Raw genomic sequence first — 27,552 nt, 5'->3', positions numbered from 1 at the left:
GTTAATATTAAATTTTCAATTATAAAAATAAACACAGTTAAAAAATTATAAAAATAAATAGATATTTCATATGCATATATAAATTTTACATAAATTACATTGATATCTATATTATGTGTTAATGTCAACAAAACTGAGATTTATAATCACATACAAATGAAATTTTTACATAAGCATATATTGATTTTTAAATTATAATAACAATATCTTTGTGTAGAATTCATAGAAATAAAAATTCACATTAAATTTCAATTTTTATTGAACTAACTATTTACGTTATGAAAAATGTTAACAAATGCGTTAGTATATTTATAACACGAAATAAAATTTGTCACAAATAAATTAAATTTTTATATAAAAAATTAATTAGTATGTACAGGTAAATACTTGTATTAGTTTAAATTTTGTCTTTTGTAGTATTATATATTTAATTTACTATTCTGTAATTGTTTTACCTTATCATATACAGTATTTTTTAAGTATTCTTATAATTATTTACTAAATTACTAACGCGTGGATACGCATATTATTTAATTTTATACAGTAATGTCAGAAATGTAATTATATATGGTTTTCTTGGCCCGTTAGCACTTTGCAGGGAAAGGGTGTTGATAAAACCCTAATTGAACCCTTCTTCTAAAGTTGTGTGGCAGTTGCAGCGCGGTGGTTCACACTTCACACGGAGAACGGAGTCGGAGGATCCGTTTTCGCATGCCTGCAACCCCACCGAGTAACAAAGGAAGAATCTCTACCCTCTTCGCTTTCACTTCTCGCCAAGTTTAGTTAAGCAACCAGACAATGAAGCACACTGACAATGGAGCTTTCAACTCGGAACACAAAGTTCTTCTTCACCAATCCATTGCCCGTTACTTGAAACACAGTGGCTTCTCCAAAACCCTAAAAAAGTTTCGCTCTGAAGCGCAATTCGAGGTCAGTTATATAGCTGAGTTCAAACTTGATTTTGTGAAACCTTATTCCTATGCTTGATAAACTTTTAGTTTGATGTTAATATTAATATTAGTATTGGACAATAGGAATGTAACGTTAGACAATGCTTTTCCTTGCATTTTTTTATTAACGGTATAATGTTTATTGATCCATGCTTGTTTTCAGCTCGTACAACGTGATTTTGATTCATAAAATAATTTGGAATGAATAGGATGAGGAAAGTCCCTTGTTTTGTTTTTTTGAACCATTTGAGAAGAAAAACTTCTTTCTTGGATTATAAGTTTGCCCTCAGAAATTATTAAGTACATTCATATGCTCTGTCTGGATAAGGACGACATAAAACATAGGACATCAAGGAATTTTATCAAAGTTAAGTGCATAAGCTGATTTTAGCTTATGGGAAAAACTCAATTCATTTTATTATCTTATTTTCTTTTTCTATAAGTGCTTATGGAAAAATTTATTCAAATGTGACCTTAAAAGAGTAAAAGAAGTATGCCGTGCTGTCGTATTTTGACTAGAATTCCTTGAAGTCCTATGTTTATGTTTTCCTTATCACTGTTGAGTAACAAATGTGACTGGATCTTTCTTCTGTTGTTTTACATTGTTGCTCCTGCTTGTGATGCAGAAAAATGATTTGAAGGGATCCCCAGTTGATCTGGAAGAAATGTGCCTCAAGTATTTTGAAATATGGTAAAGACTAAATACATTAGCTTTGCATTGTCAAGTAGTCATTTACTTCACATTGTCAAGATCATGACACGGAGAAATAGTTTCATAATGTCATGATGATATTTTTTTTTCTTGGACCAGAAATATAAATAAAAGAGATGTCTTTATTGATATTCACCCATAGTAGGTGCTCTTGTGAAAGCATATTTTAACTATGATTTGAACATTCTTAAAAAGGATTGCAATTTATGAACTGTTGATTTACTTATTATTTTCTCTATGCATACAATGCAAAACTTTTCCTAATTCTATGCAAATGAACACTGTATAGCTGGCCCTTGTCAGATGTTTCCTGAATGCCTGTGAATCCATGTATCAACAAAAGTAGTAATTCTTAATTAGAAAGATTGAACAAATAATGAAGAGGCAGTGTAGCTTTTCTAATTTCTGCAGCACCAATTACTCTCTGTCAGTGTTGTCAATAGCGGATCGTGGAAAATCGTGAAAAGATGAAAATCCGCTATAGAATATAGCGGATAGCGTCGCGGCCAAAATAGCGGAAGTTGCATAGTGGTTGAAATAGAATAGATATAACAATTAAATATGTAAAAAAAAAAAGCTGGACAAACATTAACATAATACTATCTCAAAAGTTAAATTGTTCAAGACAAAATATGTTCATTCTCCTCTGCCATACTGTGATTTTAAAAAAAATCAGAATAATAAGAAGGTTGGGTATAAGATAGATGACATGGACGAAGAAGGGGGACTATTAAACAAAAGAAAGAAAAAAAAGTTGTTACCTTAGCTGTAAAAAACAGAGGCACTGGACGAAGAAGAAGGCTGGAGGAAGAAGGGTTTACGTGGTGACTAAGAATCAGAGAAAATGAGAGGTTCTAGAGTGTTCTGGAAAAAACTTACATGAAGTAGAATTGTAGAAGTTAAAATGCTACTGTTGCGTCCAAGTCCATAAGTAAAAAGTTTAAAGACTAGAGTAAAAATATGAAATTTTACTTTGATGTTTTAAAAACCAATAGAGTAAACTTTTAAAAACCCGCGTGACGAGTGACCACTGCACGTGAGTTTTAACTTTTAACAAAGCTGAAGACCTTGTCTGCATTCTGCAAGCCCAAAACAACTGCAATCTGCACTGACCCGGTTTCCTCTTTCAGAACGATGAACACCAATCGTGTTGTTGCTGTCGATGCAGTTTCTCTCCGGATTCCATCTTGTCGGAAACCGACGACGCAACAGCCGCGACATGTAAGGCACCGGCAATCGCAATTTTCGCGGAGTCACAATGCGACGCCATCGCGATTGCATTTTTCCCAAAGCCCGCTACACTATAGTGTGATAGCACTGTGATAGACGCTATTTGACAACACTGCTCTCCGTGCATGAATGATGTTTTGCCTATTTATTTAAGCGTAATTTCTGTCTTGTTCATACGTTGATTGAGCCTTTCCTTGTTTTTCCCTCCTCTCTTTTCAGTGGCAAAGATGCCAAGTCAAATCTTAATGATCAGAATGAGCAAGGTATGCTTTAGTTCCATGAAAAATCTTCTTTTCTTTGTCATTGTGACTTCCTTAACTGTTGCCCTGTGACGTCTACGTTGCAAGGCAATGATTTTGGAAATGGCAAGGTATGATGGTAAATCTTGGAAATGGTCTCTTTGCTTGTGAGTGCAAGATTATGTACATCTACCCTCCCTGACTTAACCACACGAGGGCCTTGTGCTCTGGATCATTTTTTTCTTGTCATGACAACTTTACTTGCTTGCTTATCTCATTATGTTACTTCCTAAACCCTGGAAATTGAATCTTCATATTGGCTCTTCTACTTCCTGCTAGTTGCAGGTGTCAACAGCAAAAACAAAGAAGAGGGTAAATCCAAGGAAAAGAAGAAAAAGAAAAGCAAGTTAGTTTCTGAATCTCTTGCCACTAATGTGGAAGATGATCAATTAGAGTCAGTAGCTACTGCTAAAGAAAATAAAGAAAAGGATGATGTTTCTACAGATGCCAAAGTTATTAATGGTTCTGAGACAGAGAAAAAATCCAAGTCTAAAATGAAAAAGAAGGACAATCGAAGTGATGAAGGTGATGCAATAGAGCAGATTGGAGATCCCAATGAAACTGTTTCAAAGGAAGAGAATATTGAAGCAAACAAAGAAATTACACATGAGGAGAAGAAAGATTCTAAGAAAAGAAAAAGATCGATTTCTGAAGAAAATGGTCAACAAGTTGCAGATATAAAGGCAGATGAAGAAACCAAACGCAGAAAAATAGAAAATTTGAATGAATCTAAGGAGCAAACCAATGGGAACCTTGAGAAGGCTGGAGAGAAATCTTCTGTACAGAGTTCTCAGAAGAAACAACAAAAGGGATCAGTTGAGGTATGTCGTAACTAATGGTTATTCTCTGAATATATAACTTGCTAATAGATAAGCACTCTGGAGTCTGGAATTGAGCTTCATGCTTATTTTTCTCTCATTAAAGATATAATAAACTTTTTTTTTTGCACACTGGTCTCTGCCATTGTATTGGTTTGAGTTTGTTAGCCTTTATCATTACTTTTGAGTATATATATGTTGTTAATAATGAACTATAGCATCAGCCAATGCTACGAATACTTGATTTGAGTCTAAAACAATGGTATTGTTCCAGGTTATAGTGTTTCGGGTGTACCTTTTAATGAAAGTTTAACATCATAAATTCCTAATGTTTGTCCCAATGTCCATAGTTTGTTACTTCTCCCATATCTACCATTGGTTTGTCCTTTTTTGGATGTTTGCACTGCTGCTTAATTTTATGTCTTTTCTCATTCTTTATCTGTGATTATTATTCTACAATTTTGGTTTTATGGTGATATGAATCTAAAATTCCAATTTCACTGATGAAGCTAAGATTCATAGTGGAATTCATGTTTGTGACAACTGTAATTGCAGAAAAAACCAGTTAATGCAGCATTTCAGCGAGTACAAGTTGACAAGATACAATTTGCTGATGAGAGGCTTCAGGATAACTCTTATTGGGCAAAGGTGTGATAAGTTTTTAGTTTTTCACCATTTCTTTTTTAATGCATTTGATGCTGTAAATTTTGTCCTTGTTGCATTCTCCAATAAATTTGTATTGGCGTATCTGTCTGCAGGATGGTGCCGAGAATGGTTATGGTGCTAAAGCAGCAGAAATTCTCGATCAAGTTAGAGGAAGGTCTGTGATTTCATATGGGTAGTGGAGTAATTCTGCTTTACAATATTTGCACTTTTTAATGTGATGTGGGTAGTGACTTTGGCTTGCAAGTTTAGCCTTTATATGGAAAGGCAATTAATTATTCACACTGGCTGCGCTAGTTTAATTTTTTAGTGAGTCTTTCGAGGGAAAATCTGTTGTTTAATGGGAAATTCAGAAGTTAGCTTAACTTAGATCTTCATGTTATGCATTGTGTATAATTAGAGCTGTCACTCAATATAAATTGCATAAAATACAGACTCGTGATTTTACGCACAATTTCTTTGATATACACATTCCATGATCGTCTTTTCTTTCTGATATTTTTTATTATTGACATGGAACTTTTTTCTGATACAGGGGTTTTCGTCATGAGAAGACTAAGAAGAAACGTGGAAGCTACCGGGGAGGACAGATTGATTTACAATCCCACTCAGTAAAGTTTAATTATTCTGATGAGGACTGATTGACGATATTGTTTTATTTTGTGGGGGACTGCGCAGTATTGTACTATTGTTGTCCTTATTTCGTTACCATCAGACACAAAGCGAATCATGCTGCGGATATGAAATTTGTGATGGGGGAGAATGTTACATCCAAAAGACATTGCTAGGTTCTGGTAAACAAGTTGACTTTCACCTGTATGTTTTCTTTGTGATTTTTGCTGTCCGTTCCCAAAGGAACGAGAATTTTTGTAGCTGGCAAAATGAAGACACCTTTCTGTCTGAATTTGTGATACTATATACCATGCAGTTTTAATTTTAAGGCCGTGAAATTTCAGTAATTGCTGCCGATGATGAACGAGATCTGTAATTGGTTTTCAATTTAATTTTTTTTTGCTTCGTCACTATTGGCTCCTTCAGGACTCAATACATATTTATTAATTTACTTTTATAAAATCTAAAACCCGAGTGATGAAATTGGAAGCTGAAAGAAATTGATTGCAAAGTGGTATGTTAATGTGAATGCGAGTTGTGACATAACGGTAAAGTTATGCATTGGCAACTGGTTGGTTATGGGTTTGAATTCGTTAAGTCTCTTTACATATTTCAGGTAAGATTGTGTACAATGATCTTCTTTCTAGTGAGGAGCTTCTGGGGAATGGGGTAGGCTAATTTTTTTAATGATTTGTGGTTCGTGTTTGATTATTGTTGATTTGGAATTAGATTAACTAATGTGACCGAAGCAACTTTGCAAAATTATGAGGGGACGGGTTCCAAACTAGCAGTGAAGCGGCAAAAATATGTATGACCAAGTTTGTTTGTTTTTTGTTTTTAAATTATAACTTAATATTTAATTTTTAGGGGTTTTATAACTGTGTTAGTTACATGGTAGAGTTGCTAGCTAGTATTGCATTTACGGAAACTAAATGAGGATACATTTGTAATGGCACAAATTTCGGCACTATAGAGAGGTGAGATTGTAAGACAGATTTGTGACATATTTTTAGATTTGACAAGGAAATCAGAATTTAGATTGCTTATGACTTATGAGGCTATAACACTTCTTGAAAATCAAATAAGTCAAGATTTAGTGGTGGTTGATCAGAAAATTTTCAATTATCTAATCCAACATCAAATTACTACTGATAAATAGTCTGCAGAACAGCTAAATATGTCCATATTCTAATTTAAATTGTTTCAGGCACTGTTACTAGGCTACTAGCATTTAAGACTTTGGGTGAAATGCGTGTGCTCTTTTTATTTATTAAATTACGTATGTTTGATAAGAATGGTTGGATTTCGCATTTGTGGTGGGATGATATGGTAGTAAGAACCTACAAAATAGTCAAATAAAAAGGACTCAGAACAACTTTCTTCTCATTTTCACGTGTATGGGTTCGAATCCGGAAACAGTCTCTTTGCATATGTAAGGGTAAGGCTGCGTACAACATCCCTCCCCTCATACCTTCGCATAGCGAAGAGCCTCTGGGCAATGGAGTACGAAGTTTTTATGATTCATGATGTCAGTTTTACAGGTCTATTTCTTACAATGTGTTGCACTCCAAATGAGGGTTGTGGAAAAGAAAAAGGAGAAAATAAAAGTGGATTGAAAAGTGTTAAAAACTAGATCTTTCGCTTTGGAAAAAAACTCAATTATAGGAACGCGGTTGACTTAATATTGGTCGTGTATATACAGGTCTTTCAAATTATATTGCATATATGTTTACATTTTTAATAGATATCTTCTGTATACTTTTGTGGTTGTTTCTTTCTTATCATACGTTACCTAAAAAATTAGTACGGATGAAAACTACGACCAAGTTAATTAACTTATATGCAGCTATTTCAGCTTAGTTAATAATATTGAATTCGAGTCTTGTATGTAATTTATATGAGAATTACTAAGGAGAAAAAAAAAGCTAAACATTACCTAATGATGGTGTCGGTGTGGAAATAATGCTTGAGAAAAGAAGTGTAAAATACAACCCTCCCCCCTCCCTAACAATCTGTCGGATGTTATACACATTATTTTATAATAATTGGACTAGGTTAAAAGCTACATTTTTATATAAAAAGTTACTAAACTGTAAAATTGGAAAAAGACTTATGTATATATATATATAAAGAAGAGTTGGAAAAGAACTAAACATGTTTGTGTCCAGTAGCTTTGGTCTTGTTCATGGAAAATTGGAGGAATGTTTTAACATTTTCTACGCACTTTAATGGGAATGCGCTATATTGCTCCACTCTTCAAGATATCTCCTAGACTCAAATTAGAAAGTGCTAAAGAATTCAGACGGAGAATACTTGGAATATCAATGCATGCATATGCGTGTGTATACATCAATATCAATGACTTTCAGGAGTCACAATTGTCAAATTAACGCGAATTTTCAGTGGAAGAAATCTTCTTCTTAGAATTAATATGGAATATAGTTAGTAACTTATTATTATATATACTCATCAATGACTACAAATGAGGGTTGTTTACTGGCTACATGCCTTCCGCAGCAAACAACTACTAAAGTCACACGATCGATTTCAGAAGCAATTGATCAGCAAACTAAGCATACACGAGTAAAGAAAAAAACATAACACTTTAAGTGTTTTTATATTATTTTTCAATTAGAATCAGATTCTCTAATTTAAGGACTATTATATTAATATTAGTTCTTATTAAATAAATTACCGAGAAACATTTTTATTTTAATTAAAAAACATATTAAAAAAAATAAACACTTAAGTAACCATGCGCGCCCGTATTTAATTTGTCGCATAACTAATAACAATATTATATGCACCTTTCTTTACTTATCTGCATAAGGATAATGTTTTTGTGCTTTAGTATCATCCTATTCTACATGTGCATGGATTTTTCGAGTTTTTGGAAAGGAATTTTTTATTGTTGAATCGGTCACAAAAATTATTATATGAAATTCTAACAATAAAAACATAAAAATATATTAAATATTAGTTGTTAGTTTTGATTAATGAGAGAAATTTGAATTCAAAATCTCTTGGTCTTTCTTTTCTCTTCAATCACCAAGTTATATATATATATATATATATATATATATATATATATATATATATATATATATATATATATTGGAAAATTAACACTCTTGCTACTCTGATCGGCACTGTAAAATATGGTTTGGAACTATGCAGACTGCAAGTCTCTTTAGAAAAAAACATTGCACAATGAGTTTATAAGAATCGTAAAGGTACACCTATAGTGTAGTTTATAGATTATATTTAGTTGTTTTAAGAGTTATAGAGGTACATGTACAGCCACATGTGTTCTTGTACGTTGTACAAAATTTCAAATAATAAATTTTTTAACTTAAAAATCTTCACAACGATTTATAGTATTGATCGAAATAATAACTGTCTATTGTCCAATTTGGCAAACTACAACATGTAGGCTGTGTTGGTGTGAAATAGAATGAGTTGGGAATTCCTATCATCAAAATCATCTATTGTGAAATGCATTTATTGATGGTTCATCTACTGACAGCAGCTGTAAAATGCTTTTTGTTTACAAATGATGTTGCTCATTCTATCAAGAAATTTAACTAAATTGATCTAATAGAATATATGTGTGGTAAATTTATTGATACTGTGTTCAATTCTTATAAATAAAAAAAATAATATTGCTCGTTCTAAGTTTTTGCCCCATTATTTAGTGACTGAACCAAAGTAATCGTGTAAACAGGGTTGCAATAAGATGGTTCCTTGTTGAAGTCCTAGTCTCAAGACTAAAAGGAAACTTGGAGTTGGTTTGGTTGGAATCAAATGTAGGGAATGGGAGAAGAGAGAATGAAAATAAAAGGAATATCACGAATAAATTTTTTATCGATAAATATTAATTTATTAATTTTTATTAAGAATGTGAGTGAGAGAAATTTGAATCCAAAGTATTTGATAAAGAAAAAATAGATGGAAATAAAAATAAAAGAGTGCAAGTCCTACACTTTTTTTTCCCAAAAAAATGAGAGAAAATGAACAAGGGCATATATTCTTAGTATGATTTGTGTTGTGGGTTTAAAGCAGAAGAATGCCATGTTTTTTCTCTCTTCTTATTTGTTCTTTATTTTTATAAAACTAAACACTCATATTTCATTCTATTTTTTATTTATTTCTATTTCCTTCATTTTTTTTCCCATCCTCTTTATTTGTGGCTAATGCAGCCGTAGATTGAAAGTTGGAACTGATGACATATGACCATGAAACACAGGTTACCTTTCTAAATACCCAACGGTCAATCCAAGTAAGCATTTGCACCTACGTTAATAATGGAAGAGTCTAATGATTTTGCAAAATGTTATGAACCTTTGTAAATATAAGAGATATGAAATTAATCTGGAACACAGTCAAGATAAGAGGTGAAATTAAAATTAAAATATTAAGATAATTTTTTTTGGTTAAAATATAAGAGATATGAGATTAATTTGGAACACAATAAAGATAAGAGGTGAAATTAAAATTAAAATATCAAGATAAAAAAATTATTAAAAGAATCTCAGTTGATTAAAAAAAAATTATAAATCTTTCAATTTTCATGTATTTAAAAAAATCAGAAACCAAAGAAATAATTGGACAGTGGCCCTTCTGTATGGAAATTGCCAAGAAATTTCTTCTGTTGTACGAGCTACTTGTGATTAGTTTAACAGGGTTCACATCACATGGACTCATGGAGTGTCCTATACGACAGTACTTGGTCCTTAAAAGCTCATGCATCCAATGAAAAGAAAAACATGTATGAGTTGATCCAAGAACTGAAAAGGAGTGATCAGAGATGGAATGCTTTCGTGCTATAGGTGACTCTATTGGTTATTATATGTGAACGGGGAACCAAACCAGACCAGATATTTAGTGTGTGTTTGCTTGCTCGTTTTAGTTCTTAGCTATCTTAAGCGGACATTCAAATAAAAGCAAGAAATTATAAGTACGTGTATTAATTATATTATAAGTTTAATAATTAATTATGATAATTTGATGCTAAATTGATCCACTCAATAAATTTAAAATCATTATTCAATTTTTGAATTTTTTTATACTTTCATTAAATTTTACATTTAAAAAATTAATAATTTGATCTAACCAAATCAACCCAAGTCAATAATTTACCCATAAAACTAATTGGTGGGATTAAACCAGATAACACCAAATAAACAACATGATGGATTTGATATGCAACTCAATTCAAGTTAAATCTCTGATTTATGGTCAAACCAATCAGATCTATTTGAATTTTAAAACTATGTTCTATCCTAGGCCTCTCTCTCTCCCTTGTTTGAAACTTTAAAGACACATAAGTGATAATATCTTTTATGATGTGTTTGGTTGAGGGAAGGAAGAGAAAAACAAAAAAGAAATTATGAGTCTCACACATTTTATATTCTATTTTAAAAAGGGTAAAATATGTTTGGAACTTAGTAAAATTTAAAAAATATTAATTTCATCCTCGTAAATTTTTTTGAATTAATTTGGTGTATGTAAAAATAAAACTTATTTTTGTTGGTTCTCAAGAAAAATTTGGTTACATGATTTCGTGACGTGACCAACAAATTTACACGTGTAATTTGATTACAAATAAATTAAACAGTAGTCCAAAGTGATTAACAAACTTATATATATATAATTTGATTATAACAACAACGTCTTATCCCACTAGGTGGGGTCGGCTACATGGATCAACTTCCGCCATAATGTTCTATCAAGTACCATACTTCTATCCAAATCATTAAGTTCGAGATCCTTTTTTATAACCTCTCTTATAATCTTTTTGGGTCTTCCTCTGCCTCGAATTGTTTGTCTTCTCTTCATCTGGTCTACTCTCCTCACTACAAAGTCTACCGGTCTTCTCTCTACATGCCCAAACCACCTAAGTCTAATTTCCACCATCTTCTCTACAATAGGCGCTACTCCAACCCTCTCTCTAATAGCTTCATTTCTAATTTTATCCTGTCGAGTCTTACCTGTGACGGTTAAAATCCTCCAAAATGAAAAATAATTTTTTTGCGCCTAAATGTTCCAAAAATTTACAAGTTTTCATTACTTTGTGAACGATTTTCTAGTACTTTCCAGTGAGATGAGGGAAAAAAAAAGATAAAACAAAAGTGAATTTTGTATCTTTTGAGTGCGTTTGAAAAAATAATTAAATTTATTAATAATTATCTTATAAAGTTTTCACTCAAGATCATTAATAATATATTTTATTTTTACAAGAATCAAAGTAGTATGAAATTTTTTAAGATAATAAAATTAATATTTTAAAATTTTTACAAAAACCCCAAACACAATTTAAGCATTTTAATAAAATAGACCCTTTATTTTAATAAAAATATCTATATTTTTTTTTATCATCTTAACCAAACACAACATTATGCTTCTCTCTTTGACTGTTCCTCGGTTTAAACTACAAAAGTGAGGATCTCTTTTGAGTCTAGGAAAACTTACGGATCACGCGGATAGATCTATGAAAATAATGCGAATTATCGCACATATCTTTATTCGTTACCTATCCAGTTCGTCGGTTCATGAAGATCGATTCCAGTCCGTGGTACTACAACAAAAACAATATGTTATTATACATTTGTACGTGGTAAGGAAAAATAATAATAATAATAATAAAAATAAAAGACTAGATACAGCCCCACACTAAATAACACTGAATTTCCAAGAAATTTCTCTTTTTCCTGTGCACTGATGACGAAATTGTGGCAATCCTCACTGAGTCTCTATTATATAGTTAATGCAATAATGGTGCAGTGCGTGAATTAAACTTAAACCTTACTCCTGGCTAGTAAGTAATAACTATAACACGCTGATTCTATTCTAAACTTGGGGTGAAAGGAGTGGATTCTATCGCCTTTGGCTTCATCAGTGGCTGTTGACAATTAACATCCCTTCTCCTTTTTGCTGCTTCACTTCAGGTATAGTATATGATGCCCGCTTACTATTCCATTCTCAGCCTCTACTTTTTCTTTCCATGCTAGCAGATTTTCTTGCCGTCTTCATTAGTGCTCAAGACAAGTAGCTTTTATGATTATAATAACTATTTTCATAAATTAACTCTTCTTTATCCACAAATCTTAAATTATACTAAACTATACTTTCAATTTTTAGTATCTTTGAGTTATATATATATATATATATATATATTTGCTAACATATATGCACATTTATTTTTTTAGTATGAATGTTAGTTAGATAGGACTGACTCAACAGTAGGAGAGACTAAAAGTAAATTTAAATTTAAAGAAAATATTATTAAATTATTATTCATGCATTTATCTATTAAAGGCGTGCTTCCAGTTTAAAGGGAAAAAAAAATAACTATTGCAGGATTGTATGATTTGCGATATTGGGTAGAATTAAGATGGGAAAATAATAAATCGATAAAAGAATAAAAAGAAACTCTGTATATAGCAATTAAGAAAGATAATATTCACTAAAAGAGAAGGAAATCGAGTTGCTTATGCTCATGTTACTGACTAGAGGAGAGGTCCTTTATCAACTGGACCTTATCATATCTCTATTGCGTCTTAATTCTGTTGAGCAACAAAATCCCAGATTCTAGCCAAAAAAAGGACAAGAATTTGAGAATGTCTCCTTGCATGAACGAACAGACTAAACAAGATATAATTAGAAATGTGTGCACAGTGCACTTGAAAACAAAGATTTGAAGTAACATCTAATGTAGAAAATGTAATAACATATTGCTAGGAGAGTATATGTGAAACAGACAACTACAAGCCCTGATTAACAAAATAGATCAAATAAATGGTAGATAGGAGGATTGAGAAAACGTATATCAAAATCATTGAAAATATTCAATATTTAATAGTTTATTTATTAATAAGAAATCGAGTTCAACACTTGTGGATGAAAAAAATAAGGTTTAAAGAAGAGATCTCACAAAAAATAATCAATAAAAATTAATTATTAATAAAATTAATAAATATTTTATACTAATAACATAATAAAAAAAATTTCGCAATGCTGCATCGGTTGTTGTTTACTTAAATAAAATCACAAATTCAAACTTTAAATTGAATTAATGAAGCTTCAATAGAGTTGAGTATAACATTAAATTAAATTAAACCTAATTTGATTAAAAATAGTTTAAATTGGACTGAATGATTGGTATGTTTTTTATTTTTGTTTTGTTATTATATTGGAATTTTAATATTTCTTATTCTTTTTGTACGTGGAAATAAAAAAGTCACATGCGCTCATATATATATATAATGCATATATTAAAAGTCTTAAAACCTATAACATGTTTGATTATTAAAAATTAAAATAAATATTTAATTCTATAACTATTAAAATATCTATAATGAAAGTTACTTAATAAAAATATATTATTTTTGGATGTCAGATGATTTTGAACCGGTTAAAATTAAAAAGAATTATTTAATATAGGAGAAAAAAAATAAAATATTTATGAGTTAAGTAACTTACTAAGAAAAATACTCATTAAAAAAATTAAATTATTTAAAATTGAGTTACTATAAATTGAGTTACTTATATAAACATCATTCCAGATGCTCTAAATAACCTTACTAATAACATGAAAGAATTTAAGGAACCAAAGTCACAACTCAAACGAAAGTGTTGGTCTTTTATGATTCCTTCTCAATTAAAGTATCTTTTCTTATTCCTTAAATAGACTTTTGTGACTATCTTTAGTTCCGGAGAAGAAATATAATTATATGACTTGATAAATAAAGAACCATAACTATAGTGCTCTTTATTTATTGACATAATATAGGCTACCCTATATGCAAAAGTGTGGTAATAAAGATATTCAGTACTCATTAAGTTAATATTACATCATTTTAGTAGTTTAACATACTCATTTAATTAGATCACTTAAAATAAAATTAACTAACTATAAACAATTAATATAATTGTTATTAAAATAAAATCTCACTTTAGATAAGAAAATATAATTTTTCAACAATCTTCCACTTGACTTCCATATTATTTCTTGAACCATATTATTTCTTGAATAATTAAATTACAAATTTCTTTGGTGCACTTTAGTATAATATTTATATTAGATTTCCTCTTAATAATCTGGTCCATATTTCATATACTAACAATGAAATCACTTTTGTATGTGTTTCATCTCAAGTATCATTTCGATAAATTATCATTTGCTTCTTAATGTTAGCAATAAAGCACTAACCAACAACACTTAGGTAGTCATGTTCATGGTTGGATGTTTCATTACAAGTTAGAGCATTTTTAATGAGAATGCTTGTCTGTCACATCTATCATTATTTTTTGCTTAAAGTTCTTCAACCGGAAGTTGAGTTTTAGGAGAAAAACTCTTAAGAATTCTTTTTTTTTCAAAAAATATTATTATTTAATATCTCTTTTCCTAACTAATTTTAAATGTACAATCCACAAAAAATTATTCAAAAATGCAAAATAAAATCTATCATTAGAGTAAAAAATGAACAAAATTCGTGCATCCTATGTGACATTATAAAACTCACAAAAAGTGATCTAAGAATTTAAAATGAATTTTTCCATTAAAGATGCTCTTATAAATTTTGTCGTCATAGTTTTGCATACTTCTAAGAGATAGAGATAGAGATAGACCTGCCAACCAACATGAAAATGTATCTTAATGTAAAGCACATGCTATTTATCATTATGCAAAAATAAAGTCAAAATATTCAATGATTTATTGTTAGATCTCTAATAGGAGAGCATACAGTCTCATGTCCTCTTCAAAAAATGCATCACTTCCAAAATCACTCAATAAGATTTATTAAGTAACTTACAAACACGAAAAATAAAAAAATATTTACAAAAATAAACAAATACATGGACTAAAAAAAATAACTGACATATTTATAGATATAAATAAATATTTTAAGTATTAAATATCATGTTAACATCTAGTTTGAAAAAAAACTTTTACATTATCAATACATATATTGTTTATTTATACATTAGTAACACATGATTAATGGTTAATAATCAACTATTCAAAATACTGACACATCATTAGTTTGACTGAGATTTAATTTAAATCTCTTAAGTAAAGTCTCAAGATTGAATTCTTATAGAAGAGGGATAATAAGTTTTTCAATATATATTAATTATCAATAAAATTGATAATTACTCTATATCAATATATATCATAATGAAAAACAAAAATCAACTATTTTTAAAATATGATAACTTGTTAAATATCTAACCTTTCATAAACTCAATTACCCAATGGCCAATAATATGCAAATTCAATAAAATGAAACACATCAAATTACTAGTTTAAAGTGATTCAATTAAATGCAATAATTTTTTGAAAAAGGCAAACATAAATTTATTAAGAATAAAGAGAGCACAAGATGTGCCCACAGTACAGCCTTACAGCAAGTACAAAAGCCTTAGAGAAAACACTAAGAACCTGTATAGTTTGCAACAACCCGTAAAACAACACAACAAAAACACCTCCCCAAGAACATATCAACTTCCGTATATCGAAGCCCCACTTTTCGAATCTAGAACACAAAGAAACCAGTATAAAATTATTCTTCATAAATATGCAATAAGGAATAGAAATTTAAATAACTTTTTCACAACACGTTAACATACAAGTTTAAAATCTAAATTAATCATCAATCCTACTGTCTTGAAGTATATATATTCAAATTTATGTTTTAATTGATTTATTCTATGATTTTTTTAAAGATAAGTGTGAAAACTTATTGAGTAAAATATTATTTAAAAAATATGAAGTTTTGGTTCAACTTAAAATAAAACGACTTTTAAATTTAGTATTGAATTTTTCATTTTTGAATTTATTGAATCTTTGATAATATGTTCCATTAGGAGAAGATTTGTTTTGCCGACAAAATGCCTGACAGATGTCATACAACTGAATTATACATATTAGAACTCGATTCTCCATTGCGTGTATTTTTTTATTAAAAGAAATAAAAGTCATTTTGGTGATTTTAATTTATATAAAAGGAATTAATATTCAAATACTAGATTATTAGTTGCAGAAAACCATAGTAAAATCAGAGCATTTTTCCTTCCCAGGAGGACAAGCCATGTCTGGGTCCAGTTAGTGAAGTCGCTATACATGCTATAGTACAATACCTTACTTGATCCTCTAATCGAACAAAGTTAATAATTAAAGGAAGTTTCAATGAAAGAGGGATATATGTCAACATCTGCATAACCAAATAAAATGAGCAATCTGCAACTGCATTCTTCAAATATTATCTCTATACTTCCATACTTTAGTGCCTTCCATTTCATGTATGTATTATAAGGTGAAATTCAAACTCTAATAGTCTTTTTTATGGTACTTGTACTATTGGTTCTTTTTTGTACATAAACAAAATTGTTGATTACAAAAGATCGAGAATGAACCATCGCTTATATGGTGTTGCAGATGTTATTGTGAATGCAATCAGCTGCAAATGTTATTATGAACATATCGCTCAAGGATAAATAGTTCAACCATCTTTCTGTGAAGGTAATAATCTCTCTTAAGTCTTAATTAACCAATCTTTTACTTCTACCCGTCTTATTATTGTGGTGCGGATAGTGTTTAAATTCAACTATACAATATTGAAACAGGAAAATTTTGATCTGTGTAGTATTTTTAATTTGTGTTATGTGAAATGGTAACCTTTTAAAACTAAAATTAACTCTTATCCTCTCACCGACATAAAGATTTCAAATTTTCAAATGTTTTCATTTTTTTAAAAATAAAATTAGGAGGGACAGTGTGACGTGAAATAAGGAAAAGTTTGGTTCAATTAACATTATATAAAAATGTTTTTTTTATAACGAGTAATTGATAATATGTCATTTATTTTAGTGAATTGAGATCCCAATGAATTTTAAAATAATTACGTTTTAGGTATTTTAGTTAATAATAATAAAATTTCTTATTTGCTTCCTTGTTGTTTTGTCTGTCTAGTGTTTCTTAATTTTTAACATTAATTTCATAACACTTGCTATGAAACAGAAACAATAAACTTGTTGTGATTGTTCAAAGTTTTATAAGAAGTAATTTAATCATATTCCAAGTCATGACGTGAGATCTTCAACAATATTCTAAGCCGATGCTGGGAAATCTTTTGGACTTTTTCACTTTCATTTCTCTTATTGTTAGTATCATTGTTATATTTTTTGTAATTATAACAATTATTAAAGATAATTTTATATCAAGATAAATTAGTTAAAATAACCCGTTGAATCTAACTTAATCTTAAAAATTATCTTAAGAAGGAGAAATTCAGTATTATTCCCTACTTACATATATCATCATCAATATTCTAACTATTTCACTGATCAATATAATCTTCTACATTATTCTAAATTTATGTTTTTTTATTAATAAATATTAATTTGTTAAAATGTTAATTTTATTAAAAAAATATGATTAAATTCATAATTATTTTCCTCTTTTATTATTCATGAAACATTTAATCCAACTTATTCTAAACTGATGTAGAAAATCTTTACTGCCTCCATCACTTTTATGTCACTGTTGCTTTCATCATTGTATTTTTTCAATCATCACGTGTGGACAAATATTGTTTTTATTTAATTCCAACATAATCCCACCCATAATTACTGTCAATTAAAATAACAAAATAAAATTATAATTTAACTTAATGTTAAAATTTTAATTTCTAAATATTTGTGCCGTATAAATACAAAAAAAATATAATTTGAACTAATTTCAATTTTTACAAAATTATAATTCTAAATTTTAGTTCTTATTTTGCGTGCCAAATAGACTTTAAAGAAAAAATCTTTCTCCAACGTTGAAGAAACCAAATATTTTTTCCCCCGCTGAATGATCCCATCATCCAATGCGGGCTGCGGCCATGCCCCACCCATCCTTCAATCATGTTTTAAATTTGATCCATCTTTGTTTACCCAAAATTTAAGATTTAAGAAACACAATTAATTTTGACGACCCTTATTTCCTCCTCTTGAACTGTTTTCTGCCCACTGTCTCTGTTTGTTCCGTTTTATTATTTCATAAACAAATTTTTAAAATTTATTTGCTGAAGTTTTGTTAAAAGATTGAAGAATAATTAGTATGTTTTTACACTATCATCTTAATTCCATTTTAGTATTTACTAATAATTCAGTTTATGTACTGTATAAGATAAGTATTTACTTTATATAATTATTGTTTAAGAAATAAATTTTTTATTAGTTAGTGAAGAGGGTGTAAATTGTGGAATAGGCCTCAAAAGGAGTTAAAAAAGAATATTAAACATTCATAATTAAGAGAATAAGGTGTATACTCTAGGTAATTTATAGAGAGATTTAATGAAATAAAAATTGAGATAGATACATCAGCGTAGCGTGAGAACAAAAGCTATGAATAAAAATTAGCATACGCGCTGGGTGGGTTAGCTTTGCAATTATTGATAGGTTTCTCAGTTCCTTTGTGTGATTTCACTGAGCAGAAACAAGAAAGGTAACAGTAAAATTTTCACCTCTTCTTCTTCTTCTTCTTCTTCTTCTGGTGCCGTGCGTCATAGTTGTGTCATCTGTGAAATGCGAATCATTCAATCCCACGCATTAGCATTAGTGACTGCTCCACTTGCCACTACTTAGTTATTCGTCCCTTTCAACACTACACTAAATAAATAATCTCTTGCAATATATTCAATATTTTCCTAAAGTCAAGGTTCTGATTCTCGTGCTGTTGTGGCCATTAAACACACTTTCCACTACAGGAAGCGTCGCCTTTGCTTTTCCTGCATCAACTCATAACACCAAAAGGCTTCTATTAGAATTTGGAAAGAAGAAAAAACCTAATAAAACAATCTTATAATAAATGACAAAAAGTATAAGAGCATATATAATTTGGCGCGTAACTGAATAATACTGCACTTAAATCGTGAACCGAAATTTCGTCCAAGGGTGGAAACGATACGTATATTCTATTTTTGGGGATTCTGTTGCATAAGGTGAAAATCTAGTGAATGGAAATGGAAATTTAAATTTAATTGTTGTTTGTTTCAGATGCGCTTGCGTTATTTATTAGTATAATAATAATAATAATAATAATAATAATAATATTCGTTTCCTCCTCGGAAGGGTTTCAGGTTGCAGAGAAAGAGGAAGACGAAAACCAGAATACCACTATCACCAATTCACCATCAGAGTACTAAATAGTCTCTTATTTTCCCGGTAAGTCCACGCGCCACTATGCTTACTTACTACATAAGAAAGTTATAATGTACATTAGGCACTAATCACTATATAAGCTTATAATTTACTTTGCAATTGAAAATGATTGATTTGAATTTAGAGACCAGTGATTGGTAAACTACGACTTTGAATTATAACGAAACGACAAATATCAGTGGAAATTTGAACTGATTTTTTTTTTTTTTTTGTCGAACATGTTTTGGAGTGTGAAATTCCAAAGTAGGAAGACTGAACTTAGTTTTCTTTTGCGATCGGGTGAGGTTTGTTCTGAGAGAGGTAGTGGAAATTAAATGATAAAAATGGTTGTTATAATATACTGTGAAGTAGTCGTGAGGCATATTAGGTGGTGACGGTGTCATCTCTCCTGCGACAGTTTTTGGAAGTATGAGTTTCTCCAAGGGTTCTCCTGGCAGCCAGACGCCGCGTGATTTAGAAGCTGGGTCTCCTGCTAGCTTCTCTGCTGATTTTGATGATGGAGACGTTTCTGCTGATCCATTTGACGTTACCAGAACAAAGAATGCTCCGGTTCAACGCCTCAGGCGTTGGAGGGTATGTGTCAACTCTTCTAAGTCACTTTCTTGCTGTTACTATTATTGTCATATCATTTTTAATAATAATAACATGATTGATACTGTTTCTTTGATTTAGAATTTTTACTGAATAAATATATAAATCCCATGGGCATGGATTACTTTTATTTTTATTTTTATTTATCTTCAAATTTTAATTTGTTAGTTTTGTTAGAAATGTCAGTTTGAGATTTGAACCCGCGATCTCTCCTTCCTCCCTTCACCCTTCCTGGGTCAATCTTAAATCTCCCTCATGGGCATGGATTACTATTTCAATGAAGCTAGTTAAAACTGTTTGCAGTTTTAGCCTGTGCAATAATCTTGTGGGTTGCGCATTTGTTGGTCTCCCTAGCAGGCTATTGGTGCCTTGTCTTGTAGGATTTTGGGTGCCATCCCCTTCCTATCACTTCTGTATGTGAGTGCCTGCATATATATATATATATATATATATATATATATATATATATAGGTGGGGGATCCACTTGTTCAACCAGTATATATTTTGCCAAACTTTACTATATCTACTGACACAAACACAGAGAGAGAGAGGGAAGGAAGGAGGGAGGGAGAGAGAGAGAGAGAGAGCAAGAGAGAGTGCTGCTTCCTTTCATTTTAATGGTCTACAGGATTTAAATTAACAGTGCAGAAGGGGAGTGGATCCTCTTAGTGAGTTTTTTCATGTGTTACGGTCTTGTGAAGAGAGACATAGACAAGGAGAAAATAGGGCCTCAACTGGGGTGTTGTTTAGGGTCTCTTGAACTCAAATGAGAAGATCCATTCCCCAAATGAAGCCTCAACTGGATAGACGGTATGGTTTCAGGGAGACATGTTTGAAAAGATAAGTAGATAATCAAAATGGCTCAAAAAATACAAAGTTCAAGTACTGGCTGATTGGTAATAGCAATATAAATTTGAGTTTTGTTTCATTTAAAGGTCTATGGGGAAGAAGTGGAAATTTCTTCCCTGTTAATACAAGATTTTAGCATTCATGCAGCTATCTATATTTATTGACGCAATGATTTGAACTTATACTAGTACTCATTTGTTGTCAAACCTAAGTTCCTTTTCTGCTGTGGGCTATAGGACAAGTTTATACAACCTGTTTCTTATGAATTTGCCATTAAGAGCTCCAGAATTATAGTTTTAAAGTATGAGACTAGACAAGGTTCTATTTCTTGTTATGTTTGTTTAATATATATGCATTTTTAATTCAATATCAACGAAACACGGGAACAAGGACACTCTCCACAAAGCATGAAGGAGAGGACTGATTAAAATATACAATACTACTAGAAAGATAGGGAGTGGAATGAAGTTTTGTTTCCAAAGATTCAACATTTCTAACAACAAATCTGGAGTAGATTAGAGTATTCAAGAGAACACAGTACAAATTCTAATTAGCACAGTTTTGGGATCTTCAGTACTGTTTTGAACATCTTGTGAATCTCTTCCGAAACACTGTAGTCCAAAGGATTGGATTCTTGGCACTTTGTTGACTACCATTGTTTACCAAGATTGGATCAGTCAATCATAGAAAGTATTACTTTGAATACCTTTCTATACTTGCAAATAAGATATTTGACGTGCTGCCAGGACTACCAACAGCAGTCCAGGATATTTACTATCTATAGACAGCAACATCAAAAAGCTCAGTTCTTAATCCTTCTAGAGAATCTTGGTAGTGAGGGGTTAACCCTGCCTCATAATTTTGGGAAAAGAACATAAGAGGCAGAAAGGCCAGCTTTGATCCTTTGATTTGTACACTAACTCCAGCTATGCTTGGTAGCAGAGAATATTTTGATTGAAGATTGTGTTGCATCCATTTCAAATTTTATTGACAACCATTGATGTGTACGGAAGCCAAGAGGGAGGAAATATTCCTGTAATTATTTTAACAGAGTTGTGGTTGAAGACGAATTAGACCCCTTGTTTGCTGGACACTAGATAGTTAGGAGAGTGCATCAATTAGGAAGCTACAGTGAGATAAGTCCATATGTTTCTTGTAAAGGACATTGAAGGATACTGCACTAATTAATGGGACAAAAGGTAATGATTTAAATGTTAGGAGGATTGATGCTATTCACAGTTGCAAATAAAGCAAGAATGGAATTGGAGACTAGAATTTAGAGTGATAAGCATTTGTAGGGAAGACAAAAAGAAGAAAGCACTAAGCTTGACTATCAACTCTTTTAAGTCAAGTCTTAATTCTTCTGACATTTGAAATTTTCCTATATTACTGGAAGGAAAGAATTCATTAAATTACTAGAAAAGTTTAACATTCTCACATGGGAAAAAAGTTAAGTTTGTAAAAAGAAACTGAGTACTACTACAGTTCTGGTAGTTTGTTGGTCCTAATAGACACTTAATAATTGACTTTTCCATGCTAGTTTGAAGATTAAAGATGCATTATTTTTATGATGGCTCTTCTGAAGTTGCAATTATTCTCCAACAAATGAAAACCTCTGTTTCCAAAACTGGCTGAAGACAAGATACAGAGCATTTTCTTGATCTTGAATCAGGAACTTGAAGACATCGTTCTATATTATTTCAGCAGTATCAGTTCCATGTTACAATTATTGTGTTAACATCAATTGCTACGAATATTTGACTATTTTGACACATTGTGCATTTATTTTTTTTATTTGGTAGACAATGCTTTGTTCAATGACCAGACCAATAATTCCTTTTGTGTTTCAGCAAGCCGCACTTGTGCTCAATGCTTCTCGTCGATTTCGTTACACCTTGGACTTAAAGAAAGAAGAAGAGAAGAAACGAGTATTAAGAATTGTTATAGTGCATACACGGGCCATTCAAGTTCGGTTCTTGAGTTGACTTTCTTTATCATTGCTCATTTTGCATGTGTTAAGTGAACTAATTAATTAATTTACTCTATTAGGCCGCATATCGATTCAAGGAAGCTGGGCAAATGAATGGTGAGTCATTAGATTGTTCTCACTATTATGTCTCCAAATTGTAGTTTACTAGTAATTCACATTAGTTTTCCTATTTAGAACTTACTCCTGTCTCCTAATTTGTTAGAAGTAACTAGATTTTTATTATTGTTCTAAAATTTATGAAATTTACTCTCTTAATGTTATTTTACTTATCTTATACAGTATATCTTTTTCTTTGATTTTTATTCTGCTAATCTGTATGAGTTCAGTACTTTGGTCTGTTTGGCTATGTAGGTTGTCAGTTCTAGTAGTTGGTGAACATAATCGATTAGTGTTTATTGTACTTTTGCACCATTTTTGCTCATAAAGAAAGGTCACTTTAGTTACTGCTATACCATCACCTGATTAGCTGCATGATGGTCTGGAAAAAGTCTGAAATTATATATCCTTGGTATCACTGATCTCCCTTGATAAGCCGTGTTAATGTTAATGACCTAATATTCATGTGAGTTGCTGCATATTTGTCTGGAAAGCCTGTAGCTTAGAAGTCAAGTGTTGTAATTGTTTTGACATAGCAGGTTTTTATTGATATTTATTCCAAGATTGATGCCTGACATGTTGTTTTAATATGAACTAATTATCTTTTTAGCAAATTAACTTCCTTTTAACATTTCAATTGTAATTTTATGACTTGCTCATTCGCTTTTATATAGTTTTGTTACTATATATTTACATGCTAGTTTTTAGCATAAATAATGTTTAATAATTATTCTTACAGAGATTTTTAATGGTCTTATTCATCAAAAGTGTTCTCATTTTTGTCTTCCATTACCCTTTTGTCTTTCATCAATTTATGATGATCAAAGGTGTTTCCGTGCTTGTTTTATTGTATTGATTCTAAACTATTTCCAGGATATATCCAATTATTATTTGTGATATTGATTTTGTGCTAGAGCCTTGGACACAATTATCATCTGGGGATTCTAGTGCTATCCTATTTTACAATGATAAGAAGGTGTTTGTAGTATTATCTTTAAGTCTAAAGTGTTACCTGGATATATCCAATTATCATTTGTGATTATCTTTCTAATGCTAGAGGCCTAGAGTCTTGGGCACGATTATCATTTTGGGATTCTACTGCTATCCTTTTTAACAGTGATAAAAGGTGTTTGTAGTATTAATTTTATTCTGAACTTAAATAACAAAGTTGAAAGTGCTTTGGTGTGCTGATGCTTGGTGCTCCCTAGATCTTTATTAAATTATTTTTGAGTTAGTTCGCCTGGTATATTAAAAGCATAGGCACTATTTTTTTTTTCTTTTCAATATCAATGCTCAGTGCATTTAACTGTTGGGATTAGGAATTGTAAAATCTCCTTCAAGCTCCACTGGAGAATTTTCGGTTGGACAAGAACAACTTTCTTCAATTTCAAGGGACCGTGATGCTACTGCTCTACAGGAAAATGGAGGGGTAATTGTGCTGAGAAAATTTTTCTTAAATCTGAATTGTATTGATTAGTGTCATAATATTCACGTGATTCTTCTGAATCACTTTATAAGGTTGTAGGGTTATCACATTTGTTGAAAACCAATTTAGAGAAGGGGATTCAGAGTGATGATGCTGACTTGCTGAAACGGAGGAGTGCATTCGGCTCCAACAACTACCCACGAAAGAGTGGAAGAAGTTTTTTGGTAAATTTTGGTGCACATTAAGCATTTGATAATCCTCTTTTTATTGGAGGGTTATTGAACTGATGTCTTTGTTTTTGTTGCCTTCCTTAGATGTTTATGTGGGATGCTTGCAAGGATCTGACCTTGATTATTTTAATGGTAGCTGCAATGGCTTCATTAGCACTGGGGATAAAATCTGAGGTGAGATTGGCTGACAAAGTTATGATGCAATTCTTTGTTCTCATATTGTGAAAAAGAAAGTCCTGTCAGGAGTCTGTTTTTTACTTAGTGGAGACAGTGGACTTGTCTCATTCCAAACATACACTTTTTAAAAAAAAATGCATAAAAATATTAATGTCTTGAACTTTCACTTGTCTTTAATTACTGTATTTCCCCCCCCCTCCCCCCCCCCCCCCCCCTCACTAACTCAGCCCACATACAAAAATTCATCCTCCAACCATGTGCTGTCTTATTGCCCATTTTCTTGTAATTCTTCCTTATTGCTATTCTTGGATAATGCCAGTTGCATGCTAGACAGTTTTACTTTCCTTTTGTTAAAATGCTATATAGATCTCGAGTGTACAACCCTTCAGTTAGCTTAGTAGCTATCCGACCAGTATCGTGATATCATCTGTATACCAGGCTACCAGCACAAGTACATAACTATATGCAAGTGCTTTTTATTTGGCTAATGTAGTGGAAACTGGGAACATTTGCTTGTAAACAAATGTACTCATATTTAATAGATCAGGATTCTTTCTTGAGTTGCAGTCTACATTTAAAAATCAATATTGCTTAAACAAAAAAGAGACCATCCATTCTGTTACTTGGCAAACTAAGTAATCAAATCAGCCTGGATGCTGTTATGTGATTTATAGTGTGTTTGGTTTTGACTTTTGATTGCTTTTTGAGATTTTTTCTTCTTCTCAAAAGTTCTCTTATAAAGAATTGATTGCAAGCTGTTTTGGACACTAAATAAGGTACTCCAAACACACATTTATTAGGCTCCTTTTATATGTTGCAGAGTTTAAATGATGGTATTGGACTGTATAGGTTCGATTTTATCTGATATTTTCTATAATAAAATCTGCTGATGGTTATGAAAGCTAGATGGTTAAGTACACGCTTCCTTATTGACAATTTTTATCCAGTGTTACTCATTGGGGTGGGTGGGGGGATTAATTTTTGGTCAGTATCAGCCTATCAGGAAAGGCAGTTAATAAATTTTGTACATGGAGTTAGGTGTATAAAAAAAGTATTCACAAATTTAGTAGCTCATGCAAGTACTGGAATTTTGAGCTTGGTGTCAGTGGTGTGAATTTGGTGTATTCATGAATGTTTAATTTGATCCAAGTCCAACCTTTGCATATTATTTGAATCTGTCCTATCCTATCTGAATGGAAAACTTTGGATTTGTGAGCTTTTGGAGGTTATTTATGACTTTTGAGCATATTTTGGTTGATAAGTTCCAAGTGAATTGTAAGGTATTGGTAGAGCTTCAAGACTTAATCACCACATTTTTATGATTTATGTAAAAGTTGCATGCTTTTTGACTGTTATCTTGTAACATCGACAAATTCATTTGACCTTTAGTGTTCCTTTGTATTTCTCAGTTCATCCCTTCATAATCTGGGATTAGGAACATGTTTTTGTTAAACCTAGGAATTAGGTTTATCAAGTTCAGAATTAATTCTGTTTCAGGGTATTAAGGAAGGATGGTATGACGGGGGAAGCATTGCTTTTGCAGTTATTCTTGTTATTCTTGTTACAGGTATTGATATAGTGCCTTTGGAAAGTTGATAATGCATTAAAGCATTTAGTTACATGCTTTAAGATTCTGCTTCTGAATTTTCTATTTGATATAAAATGCATTTGGTGTAGACACAAGTCCATTATCAACTGTCATTTATTATGGATGTTATCATAATAATTATAATTATACATCTAATAATATTCTCCTTTAACGGGCAAAACACCCTACTTTGTTTGTCCTCCTCTTTCGTAGCTATAAGTGATTATAAGCAGTCTCTTCAGTTTCAAGACCTAAATGAGCACAAAAGAAACATACATTTGGAGGTTTGTTTTTTGTCTTAGCAATACTTTTATTATTATTATTATTATTGTTGTTGTTGTTACTATTATTATTATTGTTATTATTATTATTATTATTAACTTCATATTTCAATTTGTGCTTGAGAAGGTTATTCGAGATGGTAGAAGAGTCGAGATCTCCATATATGATGTTGTTGTTGGTGATGTTATACCCCTTAACATTGGTAATCAGGTATGTCTTGTCATTTTTGCATATCATGCCTAATGGTTGAATTTTTTGTTATTTAGTTCTTAACTGATCTTTTCTAGGTCCCTGCTGATGGAGTTTTGATCACTGGTCACTCTCTTGCAATTGATGAATCAAGTATGACTGGGGAGAGCAAGATTGTAAGTGTTTATTTCTATCTTGTGAAGAATAATAAGGTTAATTACTGCTCTCTTTTCCTAAGTAGATAATAATTTTTCTTTTTGCAGGTCGAAAAAAATTCTAGTGATCCTTTTCTGATTTCTGGATGTAAAGTTGCAGATGGCAGTGGAACTATGCTGGTAAATTTTGGACTTTCATTTTTCCTTCTATTTGTAATTATAAGTGGATGTTGATGTACCTATAAGTGGACCTTAACCCTTATAGCTTAGATGGGAATTGTTCTAAGGATCCAAATATGTTCAGAACACCATTTTGGTCTTTGAAAGATTTGAGGTGGACCATACTAGTCCTTGAAAGATGAAAAAATGATTGATTTAGTCCTTTTTTGACATCTTTTTAGTTTCTAAAATGAACTAAATTGATTGACATTTTCAGCTTTTAGGGATTAATGTAATTGTTGGAAGGCCGCCTTAATTGTGGACC

General features: G+C 31.2%; 2 protein-coding genes and 1 long non-coding RNA gene across 11 annotated transcripts in view; 2 read left to right on the top strand and 1 right to left on the bottom strand.

Moving 5' to 3' along the window:
- The first annotated feature begins 588 nt into the window (after positions 1–588).
- Positions 589–5,631, top strand: LOC100793322 (nucleolar and coiled-body phosphoprotein 1). 2 transcript variants are annotated; one of them, XM_041011359.1, is made up of 7 exons: positions 589–930; positions 1,577–1,641; positions 3,112–3,155; positions 3,477–4,012; positions 4,565–4,657; positions 4,768–4,829; positions 5,208–5,631. In XM_041011359.1, exons 1-7 carry the CDS (start codon positions 799–801, stop codon positions 5,311–5,313), a joined length of 1,038 nt encoding a protein of 345 aa, XP_040867293.1. In that variant the 5' UTR covers positions 589–798; the 3' UTR covers positions 5,314–5,631. The 2 variants fall into 2 exon arrangements, with proteins under 2 accessions (XP_040867293.1, XP_003549289.1); XM_003549241.5 differs by having other exon boundaries at positions 590–930; positions 3,471–4,012.
- A 6,443-nt stretch (positions 5,632–12,074) lies between these two features.
- The window catches only part of LOC100790157 (calcium-transporting ATPase 8, plasma membrane-type), a 26,320-nt gene continuing 10,842 nt past the window's right edge, over positions 12,075–27,552 (top strand). For 3 of the 8 annotated variants that reach the window (XR_419009.4, XR_001385771.3, XM_006600405.4), the window contains exons 1-12: positions 19,587–19,795; positions 19,893–20,068; positions 22,786–22,902; positions 22,985–23,021; positions 24,341–24,450; positions 24,540–24,671; positions 24,762–24,851; positions 26,352–26,421; positions 26,656–26,726; positions 26,851–26,934; positions 27,012–27,089; positions 27,177–27,248. Coding sequence is in view for 6 of the 8 variants with exons in the window: in XM_006600405.4 (XP_006600468.1) it covers positions 19,714–19,795; positions 19,893–20,068; positions 22,786–22,902; positions 22,985–23,021; positions 24,341–24,450; positions 24,540–24,671; positions 24,762–24,851; positions 26,352–26,421; positions 26,656–26,726; positions 26,851–26,934; positions 27,012–27,089; positions 27,177–27,248 (1,119 nt within the window). In the remaining 2 variants the exon portion in view is untranslated. Of the gene's footprint in view, positions 12,232–16,540; positions 16,603–16,724; positions 16,809–18,657; positions 18,780–19,405; positions 19,499–19,586; positions 19,796–19,892; positions 20,069–22,785; positions 22,903–22,984; positions 23,022–24,340; positions 24,451–24,539; positions 24,672–24,761; positions 24,852–26,351; positions 26,422–26,655; positions 26,727–26,850; positions 26,935–27,011; positions 27,090–27,176; positions 27,249–27,552 lie in introns of those variants that run through there. The other 5 variants (XM_006600406.4, XM_014769805.3, XM_006600407.4 and 2 more) reach the window with 5 other exon arrangements.
- Positions 18,583–19,509, bottom strand: LOC121173859 (uncharacterized). Its single transcript, XR_005889412.1, has 2 exons — positions 19,184–19,509; positions 18,583–19,062 (listed from the first exon to the last, which is right to left on the bottom strand). It is a non-coding gene; the product is annotated as an uncharacterized lncRNA (long non-coding RNA).

The sequence above is a fragment of the Glycine max genome, chromosome 17, assembly GCF_000004515.6.
Source record: "Glycine max cultivar Williams 82 chromosome 17, Glycine_max_v4.0, whole genome shotgun sequence".
Taxonomy (NCBI): Eukaryota; Viridiplantae; Streptophyta; class Magnoliopsida; order Fabales; family Fabaceae; genus Glycine; species Glycine max.
The sequence above is the reverse complement of the archived record's forward strand: the minus strand, read 5'-3'. Positions and strand labels throughout refer to the sequence as shown.